General features: G+C 60.0%; 7 protein-coding genes across 7 annotated transcripts; 4 read left to right on the top strand and 3 right to left on the bottom strand.

Moving 5' to 3' along the window:
• Positions 1-441: 441 nt before the first annotated feature.
• On the top strand, positions 442-4301 carry PLICBS_008188 (uncharacterized protein; the record flags this gene model as incomplete). Its single annotated transcript, XM_018324318.2, has 2 exons — positions 442-516; positions 585-4301. 2 exons carry the CDS (start codon positions 442-444, stop codon positions 4299-4301), a joined length of 3792 nt encoding a protein of 1263 aa, XP_018177497.2.
• A 953-nt stretch (positions 4302-5254) lies between these two features.
• Positions 5255-7595, bottom strand: PLICBS_008187 (uncharacterized protein; the record flags this gene model as incomplete). The annotated part of the gene is made up of 3 exons (XM_065601338.1): positions 5255-6823; positions 6882-7328; positions 7383-7595. The coding sequence occupies 3 exons, from the start codon at positions 7593-7595 to the stop codon at positions 5255-5257; spliced, it is 2229 nt and encodes a 742-aa protein (XP_065457410.1).
• Positions 7596-11498: 3903 nt separating this feature from the next.
• Positions 11499-13254, top strand: PLICBS_008186 (BZIP-type transcription factor mbz1; the record flags this gene model as incomplete). The annotated part of the gene is made up of 2 exons (XM_018324321.1): positions 11499-12381; positions 12437-13254. The coding sequence occupies 2 exons, from the start codon at positions 11499-11501 to the stop codon at positions 13252-13254; spliced, it is 1701 nt and encodes a 566-aa protein (XP_018177500.1).
• Positions 13255-14300: 1046 nt separating this feature from the next.
• PLICBS_008185 (uncharacterized protein) lies at positions 14301-16439 on the bottom strand (the record flags this gene model as incomplete). Its single annotated transcript, XM_018324322.1, has 2 exons — positions 14301-15686; positions 15786-16439. The coding sequence occupies 2 exons, from the start codon at positions 16437-16439 to the stop codon at positions 14301-14303; spliced, it is 2040 nt and encodes a 679-aa protein (XP_018177501.1).
• An 816-nt stretch (positions 16440-17255) lies between these two features.
• Positions 17256-18467, top strand: PLICBS_008184 (bud emergence protein 1; the record flags this gene model as incomplete). Its single annotated transcript, XM_018324323.1, has 2 exons — positions 17256-17698; positions 17756-18467. 2 exons carry the CDS (start codon positions 17256-17258, stop codon positions 18465-18467), a joined length of 1155 nt encoding a protein of 384 aa, XP_018177502.1.
• A 503-nt stretch (positions 18468-18970) lies between these two features.
• PLICBS_008183 (uncharacterized protein) lies at positions 18971-19387 on the top strand (the record flags this gene model as incomplete). Its single annotated transcript, XM_018324324.1, has 1 exon — positions 18971-19387. One exon carries the CDS (start codon positions 18971-18973, stop codon positions 19385-19387), a length of 417 nt encoding a protein of 138 aa, XP_018177503.1.
• Positions 19388-19757: 370 nt separating this feature from the next.
• Positions 19758-23329, bottom strand: PLICBS_008182 (uncharacterized protein; the record flags this gene model as incomplete). Its single annotated transcript, XM_018324325.2, has 5 exons — positions 19758-19955; positions 20015-21276; positions 21330-21396; positions 21447-22195; positions 23005-23329. 5 exons carry the CDS (start codon positions 23327-23329, stop codon positions 19758-19760), a joined length of 2601 nt encoding a protein of 866 aa, XP_018177504.2.
• Positions 23330-23352: the final 23 nt, after the last annotated feature.

Below are 23352 nucleotides of genomic sequence, written 5' to 3'. Positions count from 1 at the left end.
GCTCCGATGATGGCGGCGTCATGCCCCTCTGCGCGGAACCTGGTGCCAGGAGCTCCGTCTCGCCGCCTCCTCAGCGGGTCAGCACCAGCTTGGGAGGGACGGGCGTTACGTAGGCGCTCGGATACAGCGATGCGCGCGCTACGGGCATCCACTGATACCTACAGTGAGCTGCTGCAGTTGACCGCCGGTGGCATTCAGTGGACAGCGGCGACTCCACCACTGACGGTCGCGGTGGTCCCTGTTAACACACCTCCACTGAGACGGGACCGCACTAACCTGGAAATCTTATCGGGACAGAACCCCCGCCGCCTACCAGCCGATAAGGAATTTTTTTTTGACCGACGACGACGCACTCTTTTCTGGGTGGTGGAACTTGGTCCGACTGTGTCTTGTCGTCTCTCTCACCGTACTTCCTCAGCCCGGCGCACAGGACACGACAAGATGGCGACGCCCACGCCGACTCTGGCTGAGAAGTTGGACAAGATCAAGTCCCCCGGGCTTCAGAGCCAACAAAGGGTACGCCCAGCGGAGCTCTGATGATTCCTCCGCGATCCCCGTCACTGACCTTATTTTTGTGATCGCAGACAGTCGTCGTCCTCCAGGCCGTCGAATCGACCCTGAAGGAGCAAAACACTGCGCCCACGCCGACCGGCTACTTCGCCGCCCTGCTCGCCCTCCTGCAGCAGGCCAACGCCAATGGCACCGTCAACATCGAGCTGGCGACCCCGGTTGTCTATCTCCTCGACGTCGTCACGCCCTTCGCCCCGCAGCCGCTGCTGCGCTCCAAGTTCACACAGATCCTGACCCTGCTCGCGCCCGTGCTGCTGATGCAGGATGCCGAGCCCATACTCCTCCGCACCTCCATCGGCTGCCTCGAGTCCCTCCTCCTCGCCCAGGATGTGCCCTCGTGGGAGCTCGGCGTCACGCAGATCGGCCCCCGCCGCGCCGTCGCAGGCCTCCTCAACCTCTCGCTCGACCCCCGCCCCAAGGTGCGCAAGCGCGCCCAGGACGCCCTCAAGAGGGTCCTCAAGAACCCGCCGCCGAGCCCCTCGCTCGATCACCCCGCCGCGGACATGTGCGCCGGCACGGCGCTCAAGAACCTCGAGGACCTGGCTGGCAAGGCGGCGCAGGCCCGCAAGGGCAAGAAGCTGGCTGCCACGACACACGACCCGGCATTGATCCACGCCCTGCAGCTGGTAAAGACCGTCGCTGCGGCGAGCGGTGGCTGGCCGAGCACCAAGATCGAATCGCTGTGCGAGCTGCTGTTGAGCATCGCCAAGACGGGCAACGAGTACATGACCATGGCTGGCTTCGAGATTTTCGAGATGATCTTCGAGGGCATGTCCTACGAGGTCTCATCCGCGAAGCTGCCGCGACTAATGGAGATCATCTCTGAGCTGCGACCGGCCGCCAACGACACACAGCTTGTGCCTCCTTGGCTTGCCATTCTTTCTCGCGGATTCGACGTCTCTGCGCAGGTTGAGCCTGACGAGACTTTCCAGAAGCTCCCCGAGCTGTTCGCAATGGTTGCGCAATTCCTCGAGTCGCACTCCGAAAACATTCGCATTTCCGCCTCCGAGTGCCTCGTCTCGTTCATGGCCAACTGCGTCCCGCAGCAAGTCATTGTCGAGCCGTCAATATACGACGAAAAGATTCTGGACAAGGTCGTCAAGACGGCCGAGTCCCTGCTTACCGTCCAGTTCCAGGCCGCCTGGCTGCAGACGTTCAATGTCATGGGTGCCATGTTCACCTCTCTGAGATGGCAGTCCTATCCGAGAATGCTCAACATTACACGCACCATCGGCGAGATCCGCGAGAACCCTTCGTTTCACAAGAAGAAGGAGGCGGACGAGGTCATTGGCCAGGCGGTCCAGGCAATGGGACCTGAGGCTGTCCTGTCTGTCCTGCCCCTCAACATCGTCAAGCCGGTCAAGGGACAAAATGGGCGCGCCTGGATGTTCCCTATTCTGCGAGACTACACCAGCAACACCAACCTCGCCCATTTCAAGAAGGAGATGGTCCCTCTCAGCGAGTTGATGTTCCAGAAGGTCCTGGACCACGGAGAAGCCGAGAAGACGATGGAAATCAAGATTTACGAGACGCTGGTGCAACAGACATGGTCTATCCTGCCTGGATACTGCGACCTGCCTCTCGACCTACCCGAGGCTTTCGACCAGTCCTTTGCTGAGATGCTCGCGAATCTCCTGTACAAGCAGGTCAACCTGCGATTGGACGTTTGCCGGGCTCTCAAGGTCCTGATTGAGTCGAACCAGGCGATTGCCAGCATCGGCGAGGACGAGGATGACTTTCTGCTGCAGAGCAGGGTATCCAGGGATGCTGCCAAGAGCAACCTGGCATATCTGGGCCAGTTCGCCGGGAACATGCTGGCAGTCATGTTCAACGTCTACACGCAAACTCTCCCGCAGAGCCGTGGCCCCATTCTCCAGACCATCAATGCCTTCCTGAGCATCACGCCCCATCAGGAAGTCATTGACACCTTCGACCGTGTCAGCAAAATGCTCGCCTCGGAACTGCAAAACAGCGCCCCCGTCGAGAAGAAGGGTAAGCAACAGAAATCGGAGGATCATATGCCGTCAACGTCGCAGACGCTCATGGATCTCGTCATTACCATGTCCGCCTATCTTCCGCGCGAAAGCTTTGCCTCCTTGTTCGAGATTGCGAATGTCATCATCTTCAAGGACGACGAGCCTCAGCTGCAAAAGAAGGCCTACAAGCTGATTCCCCGGCTGGCCGACTCTGAACTTGGCAAGATCGCCATGCAGGAGAGGACCGCTGAGTTACAGCAGCTCATTCTCTCCTCCTCCGAGAAGGTGTCTGCTCCCGCTCGACGTGAGCGATTGGCTGCCATTCTCGCTCTCCTCCCTTTTATCCCCGACAGCTCTCTCCACTTCATCCCCTCGGTCCTTAGTGAGGTCGTCATTTGCTGCAAGGAGAACAACGAGCGCGCGCGCGAGACTGCCTATGAGTTGCTGGTCCAGATGGGTCATCGCATGATCGCCGCCAACGGCGCCACAATTGACAACAGCAAGGTGCCTCACATGCCCGCCGACGCTCCCGCGGGCAAGGCCAACATCGAGGAGTTCTTCACCATGGTCAGCGCAGGTCTGGCTGGAAGCACTCCCCACATGATCTCCGCCTCCATCACTGCCATCAGCCGCCTTCTCTACGAGTTCCGCTCCAGCCTCAGCGAGCAGACTCTCGCCGACCTGGTCCAGACCATGGACCTCTTCTTGACGTCGAACAACAGGGAAATCGTCAAGAGCTGCTTGGGCTTCGTCAAGGTGTGCGTCATCAGCTTGCCCGTCGAGCTCATGATCCCTCGCCTGTCTACCCTGGTGCCCAACTTGATAGTATGGAGCAACGAGCACAAGGGCCACTTCAAGGCCAAGGTCAAGCATATCCTGGAGAGAATGGTCCGTCGCTTTGGCTTCGAACTTATCCACCAGAACTGCCCCGAGTCGGACAAGAAGCTGGTGGTCAACATTCGCAAGACCAAGGAGCGAGCAAAGAAGAAGAAGGACGCCTCCCGGGCCGGTCAGGATGACGACGCTAGTGGCGACGAGGACGACGACCAGCCCAAGAGGCAGTATGAGAACGAGTACGACCAGGCACTCTATAGCAGTGATTCGGACGACGACGCCGCCTCGGACGATGAGGCCGACACCAAGCCCCGCAAGAAGGCCCAAAAGGGCGGCAGGACGTACATTGTCGAAGACGACGATGAGCCGCTCGACCTGCTCGACAAGAAGGCCCTCGCCAACATCTCCTCCACCAAGCCCGTCAAGCTCCGCAAGCCCACCAAGACCAAGGCCAAGACGGACCTCGACGGCAAGCTCATCCTCGGCAAGGACAGCGACGACGAGGCCGACGAAGACGCCGCCATGGACGTCGACAAGCCCGAGGGCGCCTCGGGCGTGGGAGCCTACGTCGCCGCCCTCAAGGGCAAGGACGCCGCCAAGCGCGGCCGCGGCGGCAAGCTCAAGTTCTCGAACCGCCGGTCCAAGGACGACGACGACATGGAGGACCTCGACGACAGCGCCGCCGCCACCATCAAGAGCAAGATCAGCCCCGGGCGCGGCGACCGCGGGGGCAAGTTCCGCGGCAGGGGCGGCCCCATGCGCGGCGGCCTGGGCGGTGGCCGTGGTGGCGCTGGCGGCCGCGGTGGTGCCCGGAGCGGCAAGGGAGGCATCGCCGCTGGCAGGAGAGGTCTTGGCATGGAGAAGCAGCATGGCCCGTCTGTGGGAGGCGGCGTGCACAAGGGCAGGAAGGGGCGCAACTAGACGAACACGGTGCGCCAGGGGGAAAAAGGGGGCCGGAACAAGCTCTTTGGCCACGGCGACGGAACCTTGAAGGTCACCGTCTGCCTGTTCCAAGCAAAATACCCACGTTCATGAATGAGGCCGCGTGTGGCGGCCGTTGGCTTTGGCACTACATGATTTGGCGTTTAAATGTTGTACGTAGTCTTGGTAGAGTGAAAGAAACAAGACTTTGGGTCACTGATTTTCCTTCGTGGAATGTACATGCTCGCACTTTGCTACATGAATTTGCACGCCGTAGTCACGACTGAATGTCGACAGTGTATGATTCTTCCAGTAATTGAACAAATAATCCTCGCCAAACATGCTCGCCTCTAGTCCGAAACGCCGTCGCATCGCCTGCCATGCCTGCAAACAAAAAAACACGAATGCCATCCATCCTGAATGCTCATGACTTCATCGCCAGCTGATTCCAGACTCTAGCCGTCTTCCAGACGCGCAGGGTATTCGTTCGTTTCCTCATTCAGACGTAATCTCAGAGGGGAGCAGGCATCGATTGCGTGTCAACCGCCTAGCCTCGCGTCCCAACGCCACCTTCCATCACGAGATGTTAACGCCATGCGGCATACAGTGCCGCTCGCATGATAGGCACGCAGTGTCATCCCAACGGGTAATGTCCTGCAGCCTGTGTTGCTGCGAAAGTGAGACAGGGTGCTATCAACGGAAACCCGACGAAGGTTGCACCGCTTGCTTATCGGAGAGGATAGACTTCGTCAGGATGGGTTGTGCGAGTTTGATGTCCCGGTCCAAAGTGACCGTAGCGGCTTCGAGGTGGCCGACTTTCCTGGTAATACAGTGACTCCCCTTCAAAAGGTACTGGAAACGGTTGCTGTGAATGCAAGACTTCGGTTCGGGATCTAAACAATGTAAGAAGTTCTGCGTCGAACAGCCGAGAGCGGAAAGGCACGCAGTCCAACTTACTCTCCCTGATAATAGTGCGGCGGCGGAGGCGGGAACGAAGGGGTACCGGGCTGCAGCGCATAGCCATGGTTACCTTCGACATAGCCGGGCCCCCCATGAGCAGACTGCGGCGCGGATTCCCACGGATTTCCGGAAGCACGATCCATCACAGAGCCATTGCTCGGGTACATTGGCTGAGCTGCGTTGCCGGGACGAGAAAGAGGGATTATCTCGACTCCGGGCGTTCCTTGGGTTTCTTGGAGAATCCTGGAGCCTTCTTCCCCTGAGACGACTCTGTGTCGTGCCGGCACGCCTGTCACTTGACGGCTAGGCATCCCGGCAGGTTCTGGCACTGGGACTCTTTCATAGAACCCGCCACGATCTTCCATGACGATTGGGTTCGAACGGTTTCCCGGAGCCGCGGCATTCACAACAATACGGTCGGGGGCGAGTCTTCCTGGGCTCTGCATATCCCCGTCGATGCGTGGTGTATCGTAGGGTCGAGGGTAAGGCATGCTCTGCTCGGCCCGTCGCTCGTTGCCATGCACGCCCTGATCGTGCCCTGGCATCTGATGGACGACGCCGTCAGAGTGATAGCCGAGGGGGCTTGTACGCTGATACCCCAGGCGGTCGACAACACTTCGCGTTCCAGGGATGAAGCCGTATTGTCCATCGTGGATCACGGGAGTCGAGACAGGGCCGTTAAAAGGTCCCATGCCCCGTTGAATCGATGGAAACACAAACCGATCTTCGCCCCTGCTAGACGCACCGGGCGCAGGATACCCGGAGCTCTCGATAGAGGGGACGACAAGGTCTCTCAGGCTGTCACCGCGGGGAGCATGTGGCGCCGATGAACCGAGTGTTGGTTGGCGGGCGGCAAAGTGAACCTCTGGGTACGGGGCCTGCTCTCGGTTGGCAGGGATATCCTGACTCACGATATGCGGGACGTAGCCGTTCGAGCTCGGCGCCCTTCCTGGCAGGCTAAAACTCATGGGGGCACGATGTTCATGCGAGTTAACGGACGTAGTCACGTTGGGCATATCCTCTGAAGCTGGAGCGCCTTGTGGGGGTTTTTGGTCCCGCTGATGTCGCAGGCGTGCAGCATCCCATGCTTGCTGAACCGCGGCATATCTCTTGAAACCACGTCGCTGAACCCGTTCAGTAGCACGGACGCCGTCGGAAGGCTGCGCTGTCGGAAGCGACGCATTTGGAGCCGGAACCTCCGGAGTTGGCAGCGTGATCGACTCGAGTTGTTGAGGCTCTGCAGACATAGCTGGCTTGAATTCCGGTGGCTCCTCATCGGCGGACTCTTCGTCTTCAGAATCTGAGATGACGACAACCTCTCGCAAAATCTCTTCAAGCTGGTCGCGGCCAGTCTCTTCGTCACCCCGCCACTTGACGAGGACATCCAGACACGTCGACTGGACCTGCTTTCTGGCGTCGTGCCAAGCCCCTGTTCTGAGCAATTCGTCATACCTAGTATGACTATGCCGTATGTGTGCCAGGACTGCAAGTTGCACTCTGCGCGCAAGGGTCATGTCGCGAGACAGCCCAACAGGTGGTTCGCCGCCTTTGTACCGGACACGCTGTGAACCACTCGTTAGCGCTATCGAGCACGGTAAGCTGTGTTGCGTAGACACTTACCCGCGTGAACGCATGATCAATAATGATCTGGCGGTCAGTATGGGGAATTCGGGGGAATAAGTCTCGCAAAACGGCGTCAACCTGGGCGTGGTACTCTTCCTGTGACGCTGGAATGGGCTCTGGACGCCGAGACGGACCGGATATCGGATAGGAACGGGTATCCAAGGACAATGTTTCTCTGGCCTTGTCCACGATGGAAGATGAGAAATGAAAGCCCATCCGGCTCATCTGGTTGGCAAAGGACTGAGCACCGGTGGGATTGCAATTCTGCTTCTTCTTCTTAGCCTTGACGTGGACTCGGTCCTTGCGATCGTCAAGGTCTCCTACTGAAACAATGTAGATCTTCACGCCCTGCTCTCGCGATAGCTCTTTGCAGAGCTTGGTCAATTCTGGATGGCCAAGAGGGATGAAGCTGTAACCCTGGGGAGGGATAGAGGTGGCGATGTTCTGTGACGAAGTCAGCAACGTGTGCCAGGGTGCGAGAACTTGGCGTTGACTCACCGCGCACTCGAGTTTCTTCTTCTTGTCCTTATTCTCAACAAATTCGAAGTAGCTGTAATGCTTGTCCCTAGGCTTCGGGAGTGGACGCTTCGCATCCAGGCCCGGAGGCGGCTGGGGCGAAAGCGAACCGTTGCCGTGTCTCTGGGCACGTTTGTGACGCTCCTTGGGGCCGCCCGCGACGGCGGCGGGCGGCTTCCGCTTGTTATTACCCATCTGGAGACGTTAAGCTTGCGGGCGTAACATGCTGCAGCCTGTGCAGGTGTCCCAAGTCTACAGCGATGAACGGAGCGTGTGAGGGTTCACAGGCAACCGGCGGTTTGCATGAGACGCTCCGGAACAAACGACAAACAAGGCTTCACCTGGCAGCCACGGACTTGCAGAAAAACAGAAATGAAGGCGGCCACCCAGTTCCAGGAAAGGAACGAGCTTTCGATGAAATGCAGGCGTCGTCCTTGCCCCGCGGATGTGCAGTTGCTTTGCGGTGAGGCCACACGGGTATCGAGTGAGAGTGCAGCCGGGACGTTGTGCAGGTTGCGAAGGCAGGACGCGCGGGGAGCTCGATATCGCCGCGAGATAAACAAACGTGACGCGCCACGGGCAGGCTGCCAGGTCACCGCCGTTTGCCTCGCGGGTAGAAGCAGATGGGAAACAAGGTCACCGAGGCAGCGAGGCGGCTTCTTGGGCAGCAAGTGCTGTTCAGTCGGAGCATTACCTAAGCAGGCGGTTGGCCAGCTGGGCCCGGCTGGCGGCCAATCACGAGGCGTCGTGACCGGAGACCCGTGATTGATGCCATGGGTGACGGCAGCTGCGAGTCGGTGCGAGTTGCTGCGAGTTGCTGCGAGTCGCTGCTCTGCCTCAGGCCTTCAGGAGTCAGGACAGGCCGTGAGGACGAGCGTGGAAGCTGCACTCCTGCTCATGGCATGCACGCGCCTCGCACCGCGTGCGTTGGATCATGGAGGACGACAGCAACCGCGCGGCGTCGTTTATGGCTTATTTAAGAAGCAGCGGCTGACTTTACGACGGCGCTGTGCGAGGACAGATATGTGCGCGAGGCGGCATTGGCAGGCAGGCACCCCTTGATGCCCAACAGGGCATCTAGAGATGGCGAGCGACGAATGAATCCCCCGGGCCGCTGGATCGACGACGCGCATACTACTTCGTGCATTATACATAATACCTACAGGCTGTGACGCTCGGGCAGAGATGCTTATTTGAGAGCTTCTTTGGCCGTTCGCCGTTGGCTGCCAATGGCCCCTCCGCGGGAAGCTGCTGGGGGACTGCATCAGGCCGCTCATGAGTCTCGGCCAAACACCGCTGGCAACTTCGCGGAACTACGCTCAGGGAGCTCCTCAACACATGCATACCCCTTCGCGCTCCAACGGCAGACAATGGGTCGATAGCCACTCCGATCGCGGCGCTTTGGATGTCGTCGCAGTGTTGTCGTTCCACGTGGGACTGGAGCATTCAGCTCGGTCTGCTCGCCAACGTCGCCATCACCAAGAGTCACGCCATCTGACCGAGACTTTCCAGTCGCGCCCCATGCCCCAGGTCCTCGGTCAAGATAAGAAGAATCGATGGGTCGAGAGCCTCGCAGCGGATCCCGACCCGCCACTGTTCTCCTTTCCCCAGGCCAATATCGCATTGATGGGCAGTGCTGGGCCGCCTGGGCTATGGCTGCTATTCCTGTCCTGCGGGCGACTCGCCTGGTTGTGGCAAAGCTGCGACAGCCTCATCGATACACGTACACGGCCGCGGCCCGACGAAACGGCAGCATCATGAATTTTTGGTCCGTACAGAACGGTGCCCATCCGCCCCGTCAGAGCGTCCCTCAACGGTTGCCAGTCGGTCAGGCTCGCGACGGCCACGGGCTCGTGTTTCAAGTCGAAACCTGACGCTGGGCATCCATCTCAATGTCGAAAGATGAAACGCCGACACCACAATGCTGGACACATCGAACATCATATATTTAGCTGCGACGCCTGCTGCCCATCGACGTGCCACGCCTGCAAGGATACCGGGACCAGGTGGCCGACTGAATCACGTAACAGGATGCCATGCGGTGCTGCGCTTGATTTACCTCGAGATACTTGGGTACGTTTCGTATTTGTACAAAGGCATCACGGCTCGCCGCGAAGACTGTGTTCACCGGCGACACCGTCTGTGGCGGGCCATGTTTGTCCTGCTGGTTCAGCGCCTTGGTCGCTCTGATGCACTGCCGCCACTCACAATCTCAGTCACCCTGGCCCGTGAGGATACCGTACCCATCACGTGACCAACGAAACGTCCCAGGCAGATGCGATCGGTTTCCGAATGCGAGGGCCGTGGGCCAATGGGCGAGGCGAATTGTTGTGGTGGGAAGCCAGTGCTAAAGCCTGGAAGCGAAGGTGCCTGTCTCTGCTCCGCCACGCTCCGGTGGCCACTAACCCTCCACATGCCCAGCGCTTACAGGGCAATGGCTGCTGTGGCTTCCTGGAGGATGGGAGCGGGCCAATGGCGTCGCTCGCCGCGCTCCCGAAGCGCACACTCGGCCAGTTCGCTCCCCCGAAGCCGCCTGGTCGTTATTGAGCCGAGTGGAGCGAGCGCCGACGGCCTGGGCTGTGCTGCGTCGGGCACGGGCAGTCTGTTATGACATTCTCCAAACGGACATGGCCGAGGACCCCGTTCTCGTCACGACGCCGCCGCAGACATGGCTGCTCGCGCCAAGTCCTCATACCATGTCAAACGCGTGCACGTTGAATGTCCACGTAAAATTATATGCGCACGTATGAAGACCTGCTCGCTCCCGGGCCCTCAGGCGATTCGAGAGACATGGCCTGACCTGCGGTGCTGTGCTTCAGAGCACAATCGTGGGCCAGACGATGTCGTGCTCGACGGATGAACGATGCTCGGGTCGCCGGGCAAAGGTAATCTCAGCTCTGCGTCGAGACGAGAGAGAGAGAGGGGCCGGCGGGAACTTTGGAGCAAAAGGCCCAAACCCGAACTTGTACGAGCATTCGCGGCCCCTTCGTCGACATTCGTCAGCCCTACTGCCCCGAACCGCCAACCGAACAACGGTCGCGCGGACTTCTGCAGCGCCTACTGGCTGCAGAACGTCCTCGCAGCGTCGAAGGAGTCGTTTCGGGACCGCGGGATGGGATCAGAGGCGTGGATAGCGGTGCGGCTAGGCGAGATGCGGGTAGAGGGCGTCGTCATCGCCTGAGGTGTCCGTGAGGTGGGCGTGCCGGGCCTCTGCAGGTGCAGATGAGGGTATTGGGGAGGGGGGGGGGGGGGGGGGGCAGCAGCCGCGAGCCATCGAGGCCCTGGCCAACGCTCGACCAGACCAGAGTGCCAGGGGCCTTGGGGCGGAGGGCCGAGTGTAGCGGCGAGACAGGCAGCGCCAAAGGGGGTTGCATCGAGCGACAGGCGACACACGGGGGGCTGTGACGCCAGCGCCAGCGCCCTGAGAGAACGGGCGGGTGAGCCGCGATAGTGCACTAACGTCTTTGCACATGCTCGCGCCTGAGCGTTGATGGCGCGCAAGCACCGAGTCCACTGCGGCGCCCCACCCAGCCGCCCACGACCCAATCACCTTGCCGCAGCGGCTGAACGCCTGAGAACCCACTGAGCGCACGCAGGATGAGTGAGCGGAGGAGCGGCGGCCAGAGCACCGGCAGGAGGAGCTTACGCGTCCACCGCCCACCTCCCCGCCTGATCCCTGCTCTGCCCACGCCGGTCCCTGCCCGTCCCTGCCAGCGCCTCGCTCCAGTGGCCCAGACGGCGTTTGACTCGCTGGCGGCGCCCTGCCCTGCCCGGGCAAACTGCGCCCGGGATCCCTCCACCCCCCCGGATGTCCGCAGAACCCAGACGGAGAGCCAAGAGACAAGGCACCCATTCCATTCATAGCGCCTCCCCTCCCCCCTTCCCGTCCGTTTCGTGGCCTGACTCTCCCTCTCCCTCTTTCCTCTGCCTCGCCTCCCCAATCTTTTATTCCTCGACTCACCATCAAAACATTCTCAAGCATTGCGTTCACGGCTTTCAAAATCCTGTCTGTCGCTCCGAACCACAAGGAATCCGCTCCCGAGCCCACCTGAGCCAGGTTCGCCACCCGCCGATTGAGTCGCGATACCGCTGCCCACCATGTCGGCCCCGGCCCAGAACAACGTCGACCTCGACGCTCTGCTCGACCTCTCCGAGTATGACAACAACTACAACTCTCCTTCGCTCTCGCCCTCCACCACCTCCAAGCCCACCTTCGCCAGCCCAGTCACTGCCTCCGTGGCCACTCCCAGCGTCCCGACGACGTCGCAGACGCTGAGCGGGCCGAGTCACAACTATGACATGTACCGCCAGCAGACGGGTTTCGTGCCCGGCGCCATCGCCAACACCATGGCGGTCAACCAGTCAAACAACACGGGCTACCAGGACTTTGGCAGCCTCGACTACCTCACGAGCTTCACCCCGGAGAATGATGTCTTTGACTTCAACACCTCGCCCTCGCAGGGCACCATGGACATGGACTTCGAGTCCCCCGCCGACTCGCAACAGTTCTTCAACACGGTGAACCCCAGCAGCATCGAGCAGGAGTCGTCCAATCTGGCCTCGCCCTCGATGTCGTCCTCGACGGGTAGCGTTGGCCGTCTCTGGCCTGGCGCCCATTCCCAGGCCGCCCTTGCCAAGGCCCAGGCTCAGCAGCGACAGCAGCAGCACATCATCCAGCAGCAGCAGGTTCAGCGCCAGGGTGTGCAGCAAAAGTCGCGTGGCAAGGCTCCCCAGCCCACCGACCCCATCGTCGAGCAGAAGATCACTCAGCTCCTCAACTCGATGCGGGCCAAGACGTCGTCGCCCGACTCCCAGAACCCGTCTGCCCACACCAACCTGCCTCGGGCCAAGAAGGACGAGGAGGAGATGGATGAGGATGAACGTCTGCTCGCCAGTGAGGAGGGCAAGAAGCTCAGCAGCAAGGAGCGCAGACAGCTCCGCAACAAGGTTTCGGCCCGCGCTTTCCGCTCCCGAAGAAAGGGTAAGTCCCAACTACAAGCAAAGCAGTCTTCAATCGATGCTAACATGTTTCGCAGAGTACATCACCCAGCTTGAGGCTGAGATCGCCAACAAGGTCAACGAGAACGGAGACCTCCGTGCCCAGAACCGTGCCCTCGCGGATGAGAACAGGCGCCTGTCTGACCTCACCCGCATGCTCCTCTCATCTCCTTCCTTCTCCACTTTCCTTGACCACCTCAGCACCAACCCGACAGCCATGCCTCAGGCTGCTCAAGTCAAGGTCGAGCAGCAGCAGCAGGAGCAGGCGCAGATCCCCAAGGACGTCAACCCTTACGGCTCTCAATCACAACAGCAGCAGATCGGCATGGCCATGATTCCCGAGCAGACCATGGACTTTTCGCTGCTGAGTCTCGACAACTCGTCGTACAACTACCAGCCCCAGGTCTTTGTCGTCGACACCCCTGAGGTGCCCGCCGCCATCGACGCGTCCGTCCTTTCCGGCAAGTCCTCCAACTTCGTCGAGGAGTCCTTCCAGAGCGACGATGAGAAGGTTGAGGTTCCCGTCATCGAGCGTCCCTCTGAGGTGCGCGAGGTTGCCGAGCCCACCGAGGTGACGACGGTCGACGAGGACTTCGAGACCGACCCCGAGTTTGCACTGTTTCACTCGGAGCCTGTCACCGTGTCGGAGGCGCCAAAGACGGTCGACACCGAGTCCCTCACCAGCGTGGACATTTTCGGTGGCATCGAGGCCGAGAAGGTGCTTTCGCGCTACGAGCTTGTTGATGCCTCCGATGAGGAGGCGTCGGCAACGTTCGCCATGGCCCGGGTACAACGCATCAGCGCCAGCCTCGAGTCTGTCGTGTCAAGGTTAGAGCTTCTCACGATGGAGCTGTAGGCGGGCTACTGGAAGCGGTAATATCTTGATTGGCACCTTCTCTGCATGCATCAGGCGAGTTTTATTTTGTCACGGGTATTTAGGCGTTTGGGAAAGACCACATATGGTCGGTCAAATACGGATAGGTCGGGATCCAGGAGTACATCGCCGGAACAGGGCGGGATTGAGCACAATGCTCGGCGATTGTATAGATAGAGCTAGGCTTGCCGCCACTCGATGAATATCAGAATATCAAGCCACTGGCATGTGTCATTTCTTCCTCGGTGAATGTACTGAATATGGGGAGCCTAGCAAGGAACGGCTTCCTGATTCTAGTTGATTCTAATGCACTATTTTCGTCTCGTGCGTGTCTGGGTTCATGTCGCAGATCTCCCGGACATGACGTAGGGTTAACCGTGGAGTTGATCATTGCCATTATTCGTAACTCTTTCCCGACCTGTCCGAGTCACGACTCCTCCTCTCATTCCTGGATATTTGGTCAATTCCTTGATTCCCCCAACTGCCCAAGCTGGGTAGTAGACCAACGGCTACAGGTTTTGTTTCTGCTACTGTCGAATAAACAACGCTGCTAGATCGAGATCGGATGCTCCTTTGTGGAGCGCGGTGCATTCTCCGTCGTCGTTTTCCCCAGCAGCGGGCCTCCGTTCTCCAATTTTTACAGTCTCCTGGCCCCTTCCCCTGGTGCCTTTCTCCTGGAAAAAACTGGGGGGACTTGTAACTTTCTCCTGAAGATCGATTGCGATGGGGTGGTTAATGCCGCGTGAGCTTCTTTTTGTGCACTGGGGCGTGGCGAGTGGATTGGAGGAGCCTTGGGTGGTCCTTGGGCTTCCATGCTGCGTCGTCGTCTTGGGGTGGTGCTGTGGACGTGGCTGGCTGGCAAGGCTCGTCGGCGTCTGTCTCGAAGACTCGACGCTCTTGAGCTCTGTTCTGTGGCTCAACTCAGCATCGCATCGCATGTGCACCAGGAGATGTCGTAGACTGCACGTCCCCTTGACGGAGGTGCGGGTGGAGGGTTTCGAGGGACGCCTCAGGAGAATGAAGTATCGTCAGCGCATCGCGAACGCCTCGTCTTCCAAGTCGGCATCCCGCAGCGCCTCGCCGTTCATGATGCCGTGGACGTAGCACTCCCCCACGAGACTCCATCCTCCTTCACCGTCGCCTCCCTCCATCTTCCTCAGCACAAAGGGCGTCCGCCCGCCGTACAGCACCGCGACGACATCCCCCTCGCGCATGGCATCCGGCCCCATGACGTACCGCCCCCCGGCCGTGACGCCGAAGCGCCGGTACCGCGTCACGAGCGTCGCCTCGTGGCTCCACTTGAAGGCGTCGCCGGCCGGCCGGCCCGTGGCGGCGTCGGCCCTGGCGGCGGCGCGGATCGCGGGGGAGATGCGCTGTGGCGGGATGCCGGAGCGGGAGAGGTAGGCGGCGCCGCCGGCGAGCCACCTGCGCGAGGGGATGGAGGCGTAGGGGCGGGAGCGGTCCACGCCGATGCAGGCGTTGGTGAGGGTCTGGATGAGCGCGAAGAAGGAAGACGCTTCGAACCCGCCGTCGTCGTTGTCATCCTCCGTCTCCGCGCCCGCACCGCCCGGATACCGATCATCTAGGTTAAACGTGTCGTAGCCGCAGTACTCGCGCCACAGCACGTCCACCGAGTTGGAGTACGAGTTCGCCTGCTTAAACTGAAACGCCTTGCCGTAGAACACCCACGACCGCTTGGCGATGGTGTCGACGCGGAAGCCGCGCGCGTGCAGCAGCCGCTTCTCCTCATCGACGACCAGCTGCGGGAGGGTGTCGCGCGCGGCGCGGTGCGGCGTCTGGGGCGAGCCGATCATGTGGACGGGCAGGACGCGCCAGTCGGGCACCCACGAGGGGAGGCGCAGGTCCGTCTGGTCAAAGGGCGTCCTGCGCTGGGGCCCGTCGGCGTTGTGGTTCGCCGACAGCAGGATCAGCGAGGTGGCGCCCTTGAGGACGCGGACGGCCACGTCGACGTAGACGTCGGCGACGGGGCGCGCGTAGTCGGCCTGCAGGCCCGCGAGCGCCCAGCTGCCCTTGCGGACGGAGAAGTGGCCGAGGAAGGCGTAGACGTGGTCGCGGGGGTCGCGGGCGAGCATGTGGCGCGCGCGGTGCAGCTCGTAGACGAAGCTGCCGCGGTTGTGGTGCTCGTCGTACGACGACGACGACGACGACGACGACGAGTTGCCTTTGCCGCTGTTGCTGCCGCCCGCGACGACGACGCCCGGCTCGACGAAGCGCCGGTGCAGGTAGCGGATGTTGGGGGTGCCGATGCCGAAGCGCGCGCGCAGGTGGTGATAGTCCTGGTTGAGGACGCCGGCGACGTGCGAGAGGACCTGCCAGTCGAGCTCCGAGGCGCCCCAGAAGAGCGTCGCGGGCGCGTCGGTGCCGATTTCCTGGACGATCCAGATGCGGTGGAACTAGCACACGGTCCGCCGGGGTCAGCATGTGAGCGAGTTCTTCTGTTCGACGAGAGGCGTCGCATGGGACGGGGAAGGGGGACGAGTGCGCATGCATACCCACGGCAGCTTGGTCATCTTGGACAGCGGCATCCACGGCTCCCGCCTCTGCAGATGCAGCTCCTCCGAGTGCGCCTTCTTGAACGCCCTGTGGCGCTCCTCGTCGCGGAACACGGCGTCGAGGTCGCGGACCATGCGCGCCGCGTCCTCGGCCACGCCCTCGCCGTCCCTGCCCAGCCAGACGAGGATGCGGGCGGCGCCGCGGTAGATGGCGTTCATGAGGCGGACCTGCTGGCTGCGCTCGGCGAGGTCGTCCTGGTTGATGCAGATCTGGTCGGCCCAGATGCGGCGCGGCGCGTCGCGCAGGCGCACGCGCGCGAGGGCATCGTGGAGGCTGGCCGTCAGGGGCAGCGCGGCTGGTTGCCGGTGGTGGCCATCGTCGTTGTCGTTGGCGTTGTCGTCGTGGACGAAGAGCGCGTGGTCGCGCGACCCGGTGCCCCAGGCGTACGAGATGGTCTCGTACGGCGCGACGGCGGGCGCAAACGACGAGGCGGTGGCGTCGAGGAGCGCTTCCTCTATCGTGCCCGTGAGCGGGGACGATGCGTCGTCGCTGGGCTCGAGCGTCAGGATGCGGATGGAGCGCGCGTCTGGCAGGCGGCTGTAGATGTAGCTGGGCGGCGCTGCAGACGAACTCGGTTCCTGCGGCGCGGCCATGGGGTTGGATGCGTCGAGAGCTGCGCGCCAGCAGCTCCCGCGATGCTCTCTCGCCGGTGGTGGGGGAGGGGAACGACGCGTGAGGTGAGAGTGAGACTGTGGAGGGGGTGGGTGATGTCGCCGGTGAGACGAGACGATGGTGGATGGGGCGGCACGAGCCGTCCCGCCCATCTCACATCACCCAGTTCAATTGTGGCTCAGGCTTTGCAACTCAATTATTTGCCAGAACGTGAGACGGGAGTCGGCTTGGGTGAGGCTCGTTATTTGAAATTGAAGAAGTAACCATTTCTTGAAGTTCAATCGCTGACGATGGAGATCGACCCAACCTAGTCCCTCAACTGCCCTCATCAACGGGCACACCGAGACCATAAGTCCCCTCCCCGAAACGCTTCTGTACTAAGTAATTTATACCATGAACAATACTGCCGTGGTATTTGTCATGAATTGGAGTCCTGGCACCTTGTTAAGTACTAATAAGTAGTCGGGATATGAGAATCATCTGCCGAGTCGCAGCTACAAGTCAACTGGACTGCCCCCAGTGAAGCCTTCGTCTGGATAAGCAGCTCAGGTGTTCACCACGAGGCCGCAGCAGACCAAACAATCCGCATGCTTGAACAGATATCATAAGCTAGTTTTCGGGTCGTGATTGATGAACAAGGCCGTTACTTTGAGGCCGCCGACCCGGTCAGCTGATCGATTGGGGGCCGTACGGCCGTACCACCCACTCGTGAGGCTAAGTAACAAGGCATCGCATAGCCCCCAACTGCCTTCCCTCACCCGCGCGCAAACGCTGTCTCAGCATAGCAACATCTTGCGATGGACCCAACAGCCGTGGTTGGCCTCGTAGCTAGCTGCGCCAAGCTCGCCGACATAATCCTCAAGACAACGACAACGCTCAACGCGTTGCGCGGCAGGTTCAACACATCAGAGATTGCCGTTACGTCTCTGGTGACGCAACTGCAGGCGCTGGAGGCATCCACTTCAGAGCTCAGGTCTCTGCTGGAGGATCGCGGCCCGTCGGTCAGCCAGAGTGAGAAGCTGGTCACCTCCCTGGATGCGTGCTTGATCTCGGCGACCACCATCATCCAGCCTCTGCGGGACCAGGTTTCAGAAGCGTGGTCGTCCATCGACTCGGGTAAGCGATGGGGCAGGTGGGGGAGGGCCAAGTATGTCATGAATGAGGCCTCCCTGGTGCCGCTGAAGGAGGCGATACGCGATCAGGTCCAGGCCATGCAGCTGCTACTCACAGTGTCTTTCTTGTACAGTTGACACCGTCTTTCGTCGCAACTACGTTTCAATCACTTACGTCTGTATAGAAGGAACGACGCCGACCGCACCGCGGCTTTAGACGACGAAGACAATGCTGCCGTGCTGCAGCGAGCGCGCGATGACAGCTCCTCGCTCATATGGCTACGAGATGCCGACTCGAGGGCGTCCTTTGTCAGCTTCCAATCCGACACATTGTCGCGCCTGAGCATGGTATTTGGCTTCGATCACGACGTCATGGACTCTGCGCCATACAGAAGGGCCGTCACGACGGCGTGGAAGCGGCTCCGAGAGCGCCAGAAAGAAGATCCCAACCGTGAAGCTCCCCACGCCGTCACACGCGGCGAGGATATCGAGTCGCCCGCCACTGACGATCCGCTCCCGCCTACCACCTTGAACCACCTCGGCGGGATGCGATACTCCCTCGCCATGATCGTCGCATATGACTTTGAGGCCACGCGCTCCGATGAGCTGGACTGTCGGACGGGCGAGATCCTCATCCCTTGCGCCTTATCTAATGACGAATGGGTCGTGGCAAAGCCCATCAGCCGGCTCGGAGGCCCCGGGTTGGTACCGATCAATTTTCTCTCCGTCGTCGCGCGGTCTGGCAAGATTTGCGAGACAGGCGAGGAGGCGTTGAGAGAGTTCAGAAAAGTTGGCCTTCCCCGGATTGAAGAGTGGAAAAAGAGGGCTGCAAAGTACAAAGAGGAGTTTATTCTACTGTCCGAGACGCCCGAGGCGCCAGCGACCAAGGACGAATAAAGCTGCCTTCGGAGCAGGCCGCATCAACTTTCCGATGACACCTGAGGTCGGACATTGAGACGCAGGCCCTTGACCATATCATGATACACCTCGCGCTGGCTCTACAGGATCGACCATGAGCGATTCGCTGGGTGCAACAGACGGCTTGAGCAAACCTCTTGTCCCGATCCTTTTTACAGTTCGCCAAAATCGCCAACAAAAGAGGGCTTGGCAGACACAGTTCTGCCTCGCGTTAACCCCAAGCTGACGGGGCGGGGTTACGCCCGTCTCTGCGCAGCTGCGCCGGGGAGTCGATTCTCACCTTGCCGTTCGGGTCATCATGCTGCCCGCAGATCACAGCTGACTGGGCCACCTGGAATCCCCCAGCTATCGTGCATGAAGCTACTTGCGGCGCAGCGTTTCAATATGAACCCATCAATGTGCTCTCTTTCACGTTGTCGCCATGAAGGACTCAACATCTCAATCTCTACGACGTCAACGTCAAACCGTCTTCACAGCACAACATGACAAACATATACCTGCCCTCAACAAGCCCCTACATCAGCCAAGCGACATGGGCAGCCGCCATCAACCACCTCTTCAACGGGCCAGAGTCAGAAGTTGAAGCGACTTTATCGAGGCTTTACAGCAAAGACTGTGTTGTGAGGAGAAAGGGGGACAGGCTGAGCTGGGCCGCCATCTACGCCCAGGTCATGAAGATACGGCAGCAGATCAACTCTATACAAATCACCAGTCAGCGCTGGGTACGCAACGGAAGCCTCTTCGCGGAAAAGCATACCGTCGTTGCGGCTTACAAGAACGGCAAGGGGGGCATGTCTGAAGTCATGATGATGGGCGGGCTCAATGATGATGGCACTGCCGCGTGGCTGGACGAGATGTCCCGTACCACTGTTACTCCCTTGTTTCGGGTGCAGTGGTAGAGGCCAGGAGTCAGAAAAAAGAAGGAGGGATCATCCAGTAGCGCGTGCTTTCGGTCCAGCGGCATGTGGAGGACGAGCGAAGTTTGTGTTGTTTCGCAGCTTGGCCCTTCGTTCATCAGTCAATAGGGTAGGGTCAGTCAAGAAGTCTCGAGGAATCTGGACAAGCGCGTTCCACAATGCCGATTATCTGCATGTAGCTACTGGCACACCTGTTCACAAACATGAACAGTTACCAGAGTCAATTCACGCCAGACTCTTTGTCGAGTCAAGCCTAATCCGAGAATCATTAGACCACCAAGTTGCATGTATATCCTACTGGTTTGTATTGCTCGAGACAGAAGACTCATCTTCGATCAGCCCGCTGAATCACTTACACCCACTCCGATGGCCCAAAGGTGCCATTCTCGGGCAATGCCTTCCAGGGAATCCCTTGTCCGTCAACCGTCGTGCCTTGAACGTTATTCCCCCACCAGCTCAGGTTCACCTTGGGGAACACCAAGGCAAAGAAGATGACAATGGCTGAGATAGCCAGACCAGAATCGAGAGCAGCCGAAAGGACGTAGTTGTACTACACGTGAGGTGAGCATGATGCGCTGCCGATATCTCTCTGATGAGCTCTTGACTTACCTTTCCCCACCAATGCGGATATCGCCCTCGGATCCAGCGATTGAAAATAAACGACACTGCAAAGGCAGACGTGTAGTTGATCCCTGTCGCCGGGGGCACATTACCCGTGCCGGCAAAGAAAAGCGGCCAGTGCAGGTTCGCCAGAAATCTGGATTCGGGGAATCTCCGTCTCAGAACAAAAGTCACCACGGGGAGCAGAGCGCCAATCCAAAATAAGTGCAGCAGCCCAGAGTACATCTTGCCGATGCTATACAGCCTCGCCGGACCGATCGCGCCCCATACGACGCTCGACGAAAAGTTGACTCTCCCCTGCGGGCATGTGTATCCGTTTCGCTGGTCGCTCTCGCAGATCCTGTCCACGTTGTTGAGCATCCAGAGCACCACGGCGTTTTGCGTCAGCGAGCCGACGACGCAGGCCGTCAGCTGCGCCGCAAAGAGTGTCCGTCGGGGCACCTTCATGTACAGGCCGAGCTTCATGTCTGACGCGAAGATCATGGCCTGGCTTAGCCCGGTGTAGGCGTAGAACTTGAAGATGAGCATGACGATGGGGCGCCCTGGGAGTAGGTAGCCTGAGATGATCTCCCCGAGGACGGTGAGCACGTTGCTGTTGAGGTTGGCGACTGCGTATACGCTCCCGGTGGGGATGAGATAGAAGATGGCGAGGCCAAATGCCACGGCGATGCCCCAGACCGGCATGCCGGTGTGGTAGACCTCTTGCACCATGATGGTCAGACCAAAGATGAGGACACTCAGGGCAGCATACCACCACCAAGGCGTATCAGAGTAGCGCTCAATAAGGCGCGCGTGAATGTCCTTCTTGCGGTTAGGATTAAACGCGCCGATCATGTCGCGCCAGTAGTTCAAGAAGATGTACGTCGGCACGCAGCTCATCACGGCGAAAGAAATGCCGTACCCGAGCGCAAACGTCACGGGCATGAAGATGGGGCTGTACTTGCGGTATTCGTCGACGAGGAATTTGCCACCCTTGTCCACGATGCGCGTGGCGTTGTATACGCTGCCCGTGTTGTCGTACGTGTCGCCACCTGAGAAGGGGAGGTACGCAGTGTACCAGGTGTTCGTATAATAGAGGATTGGCGTGATGACGGCGAACAGGATGACCCATCCCGCAAAGACGTTTGCCTGAGCCCAGAAGGGGACGACGAGCGGAGAGCCGTTGTAGGCGACTTGGGACCAGTCGAACGTGGTGGGTAGGTAGGCGAGACCCGTCGTCATGCCAAAGAGGTTGTTGACGACAACGTTATCTGTGCCATTAGTCTCCTTCTCCTACAAGTGACATCGTCCTGGGCGGACTTACTGGGCGCGGCCCAGCAGATGAATGCAAATGTGCTCAGGCCAGTGAACAGGAAGCCCGGAAGCCAGTACTGCAGCTTGCCTCAGCAGACGCAGCGCAATTCCTACAGGAGGGACTTACCCATAGCCAGCCACCAGCAAAGACATACATGAAGAAGCGATACCTCGACACCGTCCACCCATCGGCCTCGGGGTTCGCCCGCCGATGAAGCGTCTGAAACAGCGCCGCATTAGCCAGCGTCGACGGCCAGACCATATGCGGCGGCTCAACGATGAACCTATACGCCATTCCCGCCATACCCAGCCCAAAGAGCTGCATCGTCAGCGCCAGCAGAAACTGGTACCCGGCGGGCGTATCGAGTCCATAAAACGCCGACGCCTTTTGCGCCTGAATAATGTCGGTGGCCCACGACGGGCCAAACGAGAGGTTCGACATGATGGTGACGACGGCGTGCTCCTTGATGTTGAAGTGGTGGTCCGGGTTGAGGCAGAACTCGCGCCCGAACAGCCGCAGCTTCATCACGGGGAGGAGGTGCGCGACGGCGCGACCGACGGGGAAGGCGAGCAGCTGCGCGACGAGGGAGGAGATGGTCACGCTGGGGTACCGCATGGAGAAGAATTGGTTGATGCCGGTGCCGATGATGGTGAAGAGCACGCCGATGACCCACATGCGCAGGGTGTTGACGGGCATGGACGGGTCGTCTACGTTGGGGACGTTGGCGCGTACTTCGGGGAGTGGGGAGTTGTCCGAGTCGATGTCGTAGTGTTCCTCGATGTCGGCGATGGCGATGGCGGTCGCCTTGTCTGGCGTCTGGAACTCATCGTGACCTTCCTCTCTGACATCGCCAGAGCCTTCGGGAAGCGTGTCGCCTACTGGCATGGCCATGACCAAAGCAAGGTCGAGTCAAGGTGAGCCGCTTTCAGATGGCAGGATGCTGTGAGTCGAGGAACGGAATATGCAAAGGAGCACGACAAGCGGAGTTCCATCCGTGGAACATGACGGAAGTTCCTTCATCTTTTATATCGTTGACAGACCCAGAATGATGCGCTGAGCGTCTGTCGCGTTGCGTATAGGGCCATAGCCTCGATTGCCGGTGCGATACCCCAGGCGAACCCTGGATCACCACCGGCAAGCCCCTTGCAGTCAATGCGGGGGATCACCCAACATGTAGACGGCCTGGTGCGAGGGGAAGGTCCAAGACGATCGCCCCTGGGATGTGTGTTTCGCCCCGCCAATCAACGCTGTGCAGCTCGCCAAACACGACTCATGCATCCACGCCACGGAGCGCAGGCACGCGGCCAACGTGTGAGGGGGAGATGTAGCAGCCAACTGATGTAAGGTCCAAGCCGACTTGAGGTCATCAAGTTGTTGCACGAGACGTTGGTGGCTCCCACTGGGCGTTCTCAGTAAGAGGGACGGGTTCCGAGTTGAAGTTGAGTGGAGCAACGCCAATGCTACATGCAGTTACAACTTACATGTAAATTCTGTCTAGCATGACGACAGTCACGCAGGATGATGCTCGAAACAAACGAATCTCAACGATGTTTATTAGGAAGCACCCCGGATCTCCTTCCACCATTTCATCACGCACAAACCCCCATCAGAGCCCTTTAGCCCAGCACCAAGAAACAAAGACGAAGCCCGTCGCTCGCCCCAGTGCCTCCTCACCAGCACTTACAGCCGCAGTCGCTGCAGATCGACAAGTCGCACGCCGCAGTGCCATGCCTGATCGCATCGAAGCACGTCGCGTCGCTCGAGCACGAAAGCCGCTTCCCGCCCTTCGACTCGGCCATCCAGCACCAGGTGCCCTCGTCCTCGTTGCACGAGCGCCAGCAGCGGCCGTTGTCGCAGCCGTGGCCCCGGCGGCAGGTGCCCGCGGCGACGGTGCCGTTGTCGTCGTTGCCGACGGTGACGTCCTGGACGTCGAGCATGGGTGGCGTGGGGGACGCGAGCGCGGCGGTGGCGGCGAGGCCGAGGGCGGTGATCAGAGCGAGGACCTTCATTGTCGGTGATGTGATGGGATGTT

The sequence above is a fragment of the Purpureocillium lilacinum genome, assembly GCF_023168085.1.
Source record: "Purpureocillium lilacinum CBS 284.36 DNA, scaffold_6, whole genome shotgun sequence".
NCBI classification, from domain to species: domain Eukaryota; kingdom Fungi; phylum Ascomycota; class Sordariomycetes; order Hypocreales; family Ophiocordycipitaceae; genus Purpureocillium; species Purpureocillium lilacinum.
The sequence above is the reverse complement of the archived record's forward strand: the minus strand, read 5'-3'. Positions and strand labels throughout refer to the sequence as shown.